Raw genomic sequence first — 10699 nt, 5'->3', positions numbered from 1 at the left:
CATTTGACCGCTTCTCTCCTGCGACGCTGTGGCTGCATGTTAAACTTTCTGCAGTGTCTGAAAAGGCTTGAAAAGCTGCTTCAGCTGTTTCCTCCTGTCATTGTTGTAGCCTGGAATGAAAGCGATAACAAGGCGTTACGTGTGACTGGCCCCTTCCGCGGAGTAAGAAGATAATCAGCTGCTCTGACTGAGCTGTGCTTCAGTCGGTTTGAAAGTGCGTCTGGAGGAAATGCTGCAGGCGCCTCTCGCCCCTTAGTGCAACCTGACAGTCTGCGATTGGCACGGGGCTTGATGGACGCAAAGGTGGGAAGAGAGAGCCAGGTCTCCTCCATTCAGCATCAAGCTGACAACGGACCACAAAACTCTGATCTCTTTATTACATGCCTTTTAGGTGTGTTCCAAGTGAATGAATGGAGAGGTTGAGGGGTGTGTGGCGGTTTAAAAGAGCTATACAAAAGCAGTGTAGAGCATCTTGTGTTCATTAGATCACTCTCCTCTTTCAGCAATACTGACTGAATCAAGAGCACTCAGGACAGCGAAGGTGGATTCAAAAACAAGTCCCCTGAATGGCTTGTCAACATCTCTGCCCGCCCACTATCTGGTAGGGAGTTTGCATGCCTCATTTGGGATCATAGAATCAGAGAATAGCAGAGTTGGAAGAGGCCTACAAGGCCACTGAATCCACACTAACGCATCCCTGACAGATGGTTGTCCAGCTGCCTCTTGAAGGCCTCTAGTGTGGGAGAGCCCACAACCTCCCTAGATAACTGATTCCACTATCATACTGCTCTAACAGGCAGGAAGTTTTTCCTGATGTCCAGCCGGAATCTGGCTTCATAGAATCATAGAATAGCAGAGTTGGAAGGGGCCTACAAGGCCATCGAGTCCAACCCCCTGCTCAATGCAGGAATCCACCCTACAGCATCCCTGACAGAGGGTTGTCCAGCTGCCTCTTGAAGGCCTCTAGTGTGGGAGAGCCCACCACCTCCCTAGGGAACTGATTCCACTATCATACTGCTCTAACAGTCAGGAATTTTTTCCTGATGTCCAGCTGGAATCTGGCTTCATTTAACTTGAGCCCGTTATTCCGTGTCCTGCACTCTGGGAGGATCGAGAAGAGATCCTGGCCCTCCTCTGTGTGGCAACCTTTTAAGTCTATGTCTAGGGGTGGGAGCGGGGAGAGCAAACCTGAACCTCTAGCATGTTACGGCACCCCATCCCGACGAGCGTCCTGTTGATCCCTCCCAACGGCCACCCATCTGAATACCTAGATGTGTGTTTGCCACAAAGCCGTTCATTGGCGTATCCAGATTCCCGTCTCCTCTGCTGACAGGACCATCGTTCCATATGAGGTCAAAGCCCCCAACGCGCTTCTCTTTCCCCGTCAATCTGCAGGAACAAAGACAGCACTTGTTGGCTCCATTATGGGTAGGTTGTATCATGTCCTGAGTAGAGATTCGTTTGCTCGAGAGGGCAAATTCTGCAGCTGAACTGAAAACTGAAAACTCTCTGTAGGTGTTTCATGTGTGATGCTGAGGCCTTTGGCCTTAGCAGCTAAGAGGGCTCCAAAGCTAAGCCCTGCTCTGCCTTTCTGGGCCTTGTGCAGTAAAAGGCGCAAACGCCTCCCCTCTTGGCCTATGGGATTGATTTCCTCCCTGTCTGATCCATGACCGTTCATGGGCATGTCAAGGTGTTTGGTTGGGAGGGCAGACATGGATTTAGTGCTTATATCCATCTCCTATGGCTGAATGCACTGGCAACTCCACCCTGCTTCCCATAGAATCATAGAATAGCAGAGTTGGAAGGGGCCTACAAGGCCATCGAGTCCAACCCCCTGCTCAATGCAGGAATCCACCCTAAAGCATCCCTGACAGATGCTTGTCCAGCTGCCTCTTGAAGGCCTCTAGTGTGGGAGAGCCCACAACCTCCCTAGGTCACTGGTTCCATTGTCATACTGCTCTAACAGTCAGGACGTTTTTCCTGATGTCCAGCTGGAATCTGGCTTCCTTTAACTTGAGCCCCTTATTCCGTGTCCTGCACTCTGGGAGGATCGAGAAGAGATCCTGGCCCTCTGCTGTGTGACAACCTTTCAAGTATTTGAAGAGTGCTCTCATGTCTCCCCTCCCATCCATGTTGGGGAACACAGGAATCAGAATGGGGTGCACTATTGTGGTATGTATCATTTTTGTTGACATCCTACATCTTCTGTTCACTGCACAACGCTAAATTGAGAATGCAAAAAAAACCCTACTTTGCAGAGAGGATCACTGTAGAACAGATTGGTCCATCTGGTGTATTGACCCCAGCACTTGCCTGACAAGATTTGTTTGCATATTTTGCCTTCCTAGTTTGTTACTAGCTGTGAGCCCTTTGGAAGGTGTAGTTTAGGAACATAAATAAATTTAGCCTTCAGGAGAAGGCCAGGTGTACTCCCGAACAGGAGGGGGAGGAGTGCTGCAGAGGGGCAAGGCCCTGGGGAGGATTGGATGGTTGTCTCCTGTGAGAGAAGAGCATAGTCACCAGGGGAGCAGAATGGTGTAAAGCAAGTCTTGAGCTCTGGGCTGAATTTTTGGTACATGGGCAGGGCTTGGAGCTCACAAGACAAGAGGAAAAGCGAAGCCGGTTGCCCTAAACAGTAGGGCTGTGCTCCGCTTCGGAGCGTAGAAACAATAGCGAGGCGGCCTGATTCGCCTCCGACAAAGGCGGAGACGAAGCGGGTCGGGGGGGGGGGGCTGCGGATCGAGGCGAAGAGGACTGAGACCAAGCAGATCCTTCGCCTCGATCCGGAGTGCTGAAAAAAGGTAAGTGGGGGCTTACCTGGCGCTGCCGCAGTCCTTGTGGCGATGACGGCAGAGCCAGGTAAGCGGGCAGAAGGGAGGGGGGCTTACCTGCCTCTGTCACGGTCTGTTGGCGGCTTCAACTGAGGTTGAGGCTTCAACTGAAAGACCAGGCCGCAACCGTGGCCTGCCCTTCCACTTTGAGCCTCGGCCTCAGGTGAAGCTGCTGCCAGAATGCGACGGATGCAGGTAAGGGGGGGAGGAAGGAGGGGGGCCTTACCTGGTGCTGCCGGGACAGGGGGGAAGGGTCTTACTTGAGTCCGTCGCGTTCCGGCAGCGGCTTCAACTGAGCCCGAGGACTCAAACTGGAAGACCAGGCCGTGGCTGCGGCCTGGTCTTCCAGTTTGAGTCCTTGGGCTCAGTTGAAGCAGCCGCTGGACCGCGACGGACACAGGTAAGGGGGGAGGGAGCTCAGATCAGGAGCTCCACAGCGTAGCGTAACAGACCATAGGCGGATCAATGTGAGGCGGAGCGGACCTGATCCGGAATTTGTGGATTGGGTGCAGAGCAGATCGGGGGGGGGGGTCCATGCACTGCCCTGCTTAACAGGCCTCGCATACATGCCTTGCGCATGCTGCCTGCTTATTTTCGCCAGGCGGAGACTCCTGTTGCAGCCTCATGGAATGACAGACAGGCAGATGGAAAATGTTAATAGGTCTAAGTAAAATGGAAAGGCGGAATTACGCCCACCCCCGAACGGCTGCCCATTGCGCTCTGCTCACCTGCCCTCCATGTCTACTATGTTCAGTGTGTCCTCAAGAAGCCGGGTCTTGAGGTCGTAGTCTTCCTGGCTGCTGGCGGTGAGGGAGGGGGAAGCGTTCACCTCTAGCAGCCACCTGCCAAGGGGAACAGAACAGAGCATCAGAGGGGGGACCTATCCTGTCCCTCTGCTTAAAAAGTCAATTGTTAAGGAGAAGGCGGGCTGGAAGAGCCCTGAAGGGTCCATCTAGTCTAGCGTTCTGTTCACACAGTGGCCAACCAGCTGCCTGTGGGACTTGGTGTTGGTCTTTGCAAGAACGGATCCATGCAGAGTTGGACTAGCGTGAGACAGGCAGGCTGCTGAACTCCCCAACCCAACACAGTTGTCCACAGCAGACTGAGTCATAGAATCATAGAATAGCAGAGTTGGAAGGGGCCTACAAGGCCATCGAGTCCAACCCCCTGCTCAATGCAGGAATCCACCTTAAAGCATCCCTGACAGATGGTTGTCCAGCTGCCTCTTGAAGGCCTCTAGGGTGGGAGAGCCCACAACCTCCCTAGGTAACTGGTTCCATGGTCGTACTGCTCTAACAGTCAGGAAGTTTTTCCTGATGTCCAGCTGGAATCTGGCTTCCTTTAACTTGAGCCCGTTATTCCGTGTCCTGCACTCTGGGAGGATCGAGAAGAGATCCTGGCCCTCCTCTTAAAATACCTTTTAAGTATTTGAAGAGTGCTCTCATGTCTCCCCTCAGTCTCCTCTTCTCCAGGCTAAACATGCCCAGTTCTTTCAGTCTCTCTTCATAGGTTTTTGTTTCCAGACCTCTGATCATCCTGGTTGCCCTCCTCTGAACAACACGCTCATGCATGTGGCGAAGCCCTCTTCACCCTGGGCCAGACCCTCTTCAAAAAGGTGTCCTCAAGTGTACCTCTTTTCACTATGGGAGTGAATGGTATCCACTCATTTAGAGAGGAGGAAACAAAGGGACCCAATTCAGGGACCCAATTGGTTTGTGCCCCAGTGCTATCAGTTCCTTGGTAGCAGCAGGTTTTTGACATCTCCCATCCACTATCCCATATGTGACCACTAAGAATGCAGCCCATTTAATCTTCATCCTCCTCCCCTGGGTTCTCTTTCTTGCTCACACTACAGTGTGATACACACACTAAAGGCCTGTTGAGTTTGATAGGCAAAAGAAAGGACCGGAACTTTTGCTCCGTCACCATTCTGAACTTGTCCGGCGTTTATTCCCACATCCCTCCTTCTGTTCTTGAAATCAGGGGTTAAGCAGAGGAATTAAAATGGGCATTAAAATGGCAAACCCGGTTCAATGTAAGCAACTGTAAAATGATGCACATTGGAGCATAACATCCTAACTATGCTGATGGGGTCCAACCTTTCGGTGGCTGACCAATTTTGGGGTTGTGGTGGATAGTTCAACGAAAATATCGCCCTAGTGAAAAAGGGAAATTCCATTTGGGGGATCACTGGGAATAGAACTGAAAATAAAACTGCCAATGTTGTAAGGTCCTGATACAAATATATGGTGTGCCCACAGCTGGAATACTCTGCACAGTTCTGTTCACTGCATCTTAACAGAATATTGCAGAGCTGGAAAAGGTGCAGAAAAGGCAAGCAGAATGACCAGGGGTCTGGAGCAACTCCTCTACGAGGAAAGGTTACATCTGGGTCTTTTTAGTTTAGAAAAAGGGGGGACATAATATTTATTTATACTGCTCCACATTCAAAATTTCAGCATGGTGTACAACGTAAGATACAATAAAAACAATAAAACACTTTAAAATAGGTTTTTAAAAGAAGCAAAATGAAAAGTGAACTGTGAACCGTGGCTGGTCAATAAGGAAAGGCTTCCTGGAATAATGACGTTTTCCGGAGGCGCCGAAAGGAATACAAAGTTGGCGCCTGCCTGACCTCCAGAGGCAGGGAGTTCCATGGGAGGGGGGCCACCACACTGAAGGCTCTACTCCTGGTGGACTCCAATCAGAGGATGGGTCTTTGTGGAACCACCAGGAGCAGGCCCTCGGATGATAGCACTGAACACAATTATGTACGGTTTGGAGAAAGTGGATAGAGACAGGTTTTCCCCCTCTCTCATAATGCGGTTATCAAAGAAACCTGACTGGTGGGAGATTAAAGGAAGCCCTTCTTCAAACAGCACATAGTTAAACTGTAGAATTCAGTACCACAAGTTTTAGTGATGGCTACCAACCTGGATGGTTTTAAAAGGGGGCTAGACAAATTCCTGGAGGAGAAAGTTATCAAAGGCTACTTGCAGCTGGATAGGCATCTGTCAGGGATGCTTTAGGATGAATTCCTGCATTGAGCAGGGGGTTGGACTCGATGGCCTTATAGGCCCCTTCCAACTCTACTATTCTATGATTCTATGATATGATGGTTCATAGAATCATAGAATAGCAGAGTTGGAAGGGGCCTACAAGGCCATCGAGTCCAACCCCCTGCTCAATGCAGGAATCCACCCTAAAGCTTCCCTGACAGATGGTTGTCCAGCTGCTTCTTGAAGGCCTCCAGTGTGGGAGAGCCCACAACCTCCCCAGGCAACTGATTCCATTGTCGCACTGCTCTAACAGTCAACTTGAGCCCGTTATTCCGTGTCCTGCACTCTGGGAGGATCGAGAAGAGATCTTGGCCCTCCTCTATGTGACAACCTTTCAAGTATTTGAAGAATGTGATCATGTCTCCCCTCCATCTTCTCTTCTCCAGGCTAAACATGCTCAGTTCTTTCAGTCTCTCTTCCTAGGGCTTTGTTTCCAGACCCCTGATCATCCTGGTTGCCCTCCTCTGAACACGCTCCAGCTTGTCTGCGTCCTTCTTGAATTGTGGAGCCCAGAACTGGACGCAATACTCTAGATGAGGCCTAACCAGGGCCGAATAGAGAGGAACCAGGACCTCACGTGATTTGGGAGCTATACTTCTATTAATGCAGCCCAAAATAGCATTGGCCTTTCTTGCAGCCATATCGCACTGTTGGCTCCTATTCAGCTTGCGATCTACAACAATTCCAAGATCCTTCTCGTTTGTAGTATTGCTGAGCCAAGTATCCCCCATCTTGTAACTGTGCATTTGGTTTCTATTTCCTAAATGTAGAACTTGGCCCCTGATCATCCTGGTTGCCCTCCTCTGAACAGTTCTTTCTATATGACTCCCAGAATCAGAGGCAGTTTGCCCAGGTACACCAGTTTCCGCCACCAATTGAAGGAGGGTGCTGTTGCATTCTTCTCCTGCTTGTGGGCTTCCAAGAGGCGTCCGGTTGGCCACTGTAGGAGCACATTGGTGGACCAGATAGGGCTTTGTTCTGTTCTAGCATTGCTCTTCTTTTTTGTTCGTACAGTATTACGAATGCCGTAACTCATGTAACTCAGCGAGCAGCGATGAGATCCAAGCCATGAGCTGCCTCAATAGCTGTGCCCTGGGTACTGCTTCCCAGTCACGCAGAGGGTGACGGAATATTAGGAACTGTCTGGGATGTGTATAGACACAGATTTCTGCCCAGAGGTACTCTAAGAACCAATAAATAAGCCAAGCAGCTGGATAACAGTTACAGGACAAGGTGCCTGGATTTGTGACTCAGACCCCGTGAGCTGTCTCGGCCTGCTCCGCATAGCTCTGAGCACAGCAGACAAGAATGCATTGCTAGGGCTTGGCTGCTCCAGACCTCGGCTGCTTGGCGTCTGGCTTACTGGCTCCTTTTAAATAAAGCTGTCCCCGGAGTGGCGGTGGAAGCAGAAGAGCGATGCTGACAAGCCACTAAGGGTGCTAATTGAGCCACAACGTCATGGCCGACGGGGGTGGGGGCATTGAAGAGAGGGGGGAGAAAAGTGTGCGAAAGAACAAGTGAGACCAAAAGGGCAATGCTCAGAGGAGCCTGGCAGGTTTCAATTTGATCGTACCAGACGTCCCTGTCAAGGAAAACAAAATGTGGCTGGCATGTAAGGAGGCATGATAAGGAACATTTCTAAATTGCTGATCGTTTCTCCCCTTGTCTTCCAGTTTCACTCGCTCCGGGTAACTCAATTCATTGGCAAGAAGCACATAAAATTCAGCTGTCCCTCTAACCTACATTTAGCCCTACAAACGCAAATAAGGTTTCGGAGAGTTTAATTGCCGTAGCACGTCCCCAAGGGCCGCTGGTGAGAAGAGTTCTGGGAGTTGGAAGGGGCCTACAAGGCCATCGAGTCCAACCCCCTGCTCAAGGCAGGAATCCACCCTAAAGCATCCCTGGCAGATGGTTGTCCAGCTGCCTCTTGAAGGCCTCTAGTGCGGGAGAGCCCACAACCTCCCAAGGTAACTGATTCCATTGTCGTACTGCTCTAACAGTCAGGAAGTTTTTCCTGATGTCCAGCTGGAATCCGGCTTCCTTTAACTTGAGCCCGTTGTTCCGTGTCCTGCACTCTGGAAGAGATCCTGGCCCTCCTATGTGTGACAACCTTTCAAGTCTTTGAAGAGTGCTCTCATGTCTCCCCTCAATCTTTTCTCCAGGCTAAACATGCCCAGTTCTTTCAGTCTCTCCTCACAGGGCTTTGTTTCCAGAAGACATCTACCTTCCCACAACTGGATGAAAACCTTGGAGATTGCAGCATTCCCTGTGCCAGAGGGTATGTACATGTAGCAGTTTTAAGAGCAGTCAGAACTTCCTCTGGTGTGTAGGGAGACGCTGCACCTTGATGGCAAAGTACCAGCATTGCATGCAGAAGGTCCCCAGGTTCCGTCCCTGGTATCTCCAGGTAAGGATCGCAGTCAGCAGGGCTAGAAAAGAACCTCGCTCGAGCACTTGGGGAGCAACTGCCGATCAAAGAGGATTATAGTGTGCTAGGCAAGATTACTGGCCTGGCTCAGCGTAAGGAAAGACTGCGTCTACAACTGTAGTCAATAACTTTAGCTCATAGAATAGAATCATAGAATAGCAGAGTTGGAAGGGGCCTACAAGGCCATCGAGTCCAACCCCCTGCTCAAGGCAGGAATCCACCCTAAAGCATCCCTGACAGAGGGTTGTCGAATGTTGATCGAATGCCTATCTCTGCCCATCAACATAACAACAGCTGTAACAAACCCAAGGCCCACACCCTTGTTTCTGTCCTACATTCTCTCATGCTTGCCCAAAGCCTGCCATGTCTCCAATCTCAAAGGCAAGCCAACATGTAGACTGCAATTTGAATCTCTCCAGCTGAAGATCTCTCTCCTTTAGGTGATCCAGTCTCCCAGGAAAGCCAAAGGAGATTGTTCCCATGTACAGCTACCAGGAGGAGGGCCTTCTCTGCGGTGGCACCCCGGCTGTGGAATGAGCTCCCTAAGGAGGTTCGCTTGGCACCTACATTATATGCTTTTAGACGCCAGGTGAAGACCTTTTTAATCTCCCAGCATTTTAACAGTCTATAAATAAATTTTAACTTGGTGCTTTAAATTTGTAATTTTGCATTGCTGCTGTTTTGATCTGGTTGAGCTTTTATATTGTATTTTATAGTATGGTTTTATACTGTTCTTTTATACTTTGAATGTTTTTAATTTTTGTGAACCGCCCAGAGCGCTCCGGCTATTGGGCGGTATAGAAATGTAATAAATAAATAAATAAATCTCTGGGCCCACCTTGCCGGGTCTGTACAATCAGTTCCTCTGCCTAAGTGAGGGCTACATGCATCCCAAGGAAGGTTTATTCTCCACCTGATGTGCTGGGTCTCCCCTTCCTCCCCGAGCCCCCTTCTGAATCTTCGTCGATCAAAAGAATCAAGTTTTCGCAACGCCTGTTGTATCTCCTACTTCAATGCCTTCCATAAATTGCCACGGGGATGACCCCTGTTGTTTGCACGTGAGCTGAAGAGAGATGCCGCGCTTTCATATGTGAATTACTGCAGCTACGTTTGGGCAATATTGAGTGTTAGGAGTAGTTAGAAAATCGGTTTTTTAATTGTTTCTTTGACGAAATTTCATATTTCTTTCACACGCTTACTTGGAAGTTAAATAAATCCATATCTTTGAACCTCTGGAGTTGATTACATCTCCTTGCCTAGCTACGGATTTGGCCTTACCCGCACAGCATTAGCCATTTCGCTCACATCCTACAGCTTGTAAGGGATGTTTAAAGCAGGGCTGAGGAACATGGGCTGATGGCAGTCGCTGGCCAAAACATAGAATCATAGAATAGCAGAGTTGGAAGGGGCCTACAAGGCCATCAAGTCCAACCCCCTGCTCAATGCAGGAATCCACCCTAAAGCATCCCTGACAGATGGCTGTCCAGCTGCCTCTTGAAGGCCTCTAGGGTGGGAGAGCCCACAACCTCACCAGGCAACTGATTCCATTGTCGTACTGCTCTAACAGTCAGGATGTTTTTCCTGATGTCCAGCTGGAATCTGGCTTCCTTTATCTTGAGCCCGTTATTCCGTGTCCTGCACTCTGGGAGGATCGAGAAGAGATCCTGGCCCTCCTCTGTGTGACAACCTTTTAAGTATTTGAAGAGTGCTATCATGTCACCCCTCCATCTTCTCTTCTCCAGGCTAAACATGCCCAGTTCTTTCAGTCTGTCTTCATAGGGCTTTGTTTCCAGACCCCTGATCATCCTGGTTGCCCTCCTCTGAACACGCTCCAGCTTGTCTGCATCCTTCTTGAATTGTGGAGCCCAGAACTGGATGCAATACTCTAGATGAGGCCTAACTTCATCTAGAGAGAAACCAGTACCTCACGTGATTTGGAAGCTATACTTCTATAAATGCAGCCCAAAATAGCATTTGCCTTTCTTGCAGCCATATCGCACTGTTGGCTCCTATTCAGCTTGCGATTTACAACAATTCCAAGATCCTTCTCGTTTGTAGTATTGCTGAGCCAAGTATCCCCCGTCTTGTAACTGTGCATTTGGTTTCTATTTCGTAAATGTAGAACATCTGGAGGGCTACAGGTTGCCCACCCCTGTAAAGGAAGCCGGTACAAAGGACGAGCTTTTCCTGTAAGGGCATACCGCAAGTATGAACTGTCCACGTGTTCAGACTAAGGTATTAAGATGTGGATGATGGCAGTGCTACTCAGGAGTAAATAACACCCAAAGTGTCTTGCAGCCTGTCCTATTCAAGGGAGGGTGGAAGTGTGCGCACTCATAATCACAGCAAGGGTATTTATAACTCGTGTGGTGCTGGGAGCA

General features: G+C 49.7%; 1 protein-coding gene across 1 annotated transcript in view; it reads right to left on the bottom strand.

Moving 5' to 3' along the window:
• TTLL9 (tubulin tyrosine ligase like 9) overlaps window positions 1-10699 on the bottom strand; it is a 53412-nt gene continuing 42713 nt past the window's right edge. Inside the window, exons 12-14 of the mRNA XM_063121303.1 lie at window positions 3560-3673; window positions 1268-1389; window positions 1-110 (exon numbers count right to left, since the gene is read on the bottom strand). Coding sequence (XP_062977373.1) covers window positions 40-110; window positions 1268-1389; window positions 3560-3673 — 307 coding nt within the window. The 3' untranslated portion in view covers window positions 1-39. The remainder of the gene's footprint in view (window positions 111-1267; window positions 1390-3559; window positions 3674-10699) is intronic.

The sequence above is a fragment of the Elgaria multicarinata genome, chromosome 1 (genome assembly GCF_023053635.1).
Source record: "Elgaria multicarinata webbii isolate HBS135686 ecotype San Diego chromosome 1, rElgMul1.1.pri, whole genome shotgun sequence".
Classification (NCBI taxonomy): domain Eukaryota; kingdom Metazoa; phylum Chordata; class Lepidosauria; order Squamata; family Anguidae; genus Elgaria; species Elgaria multicarinata.
The sequence above is the reverse complement of the archived record's forward strand: the minus strand, read 5'-3'. Positions and strand labels throughout refer to the sequence as shown.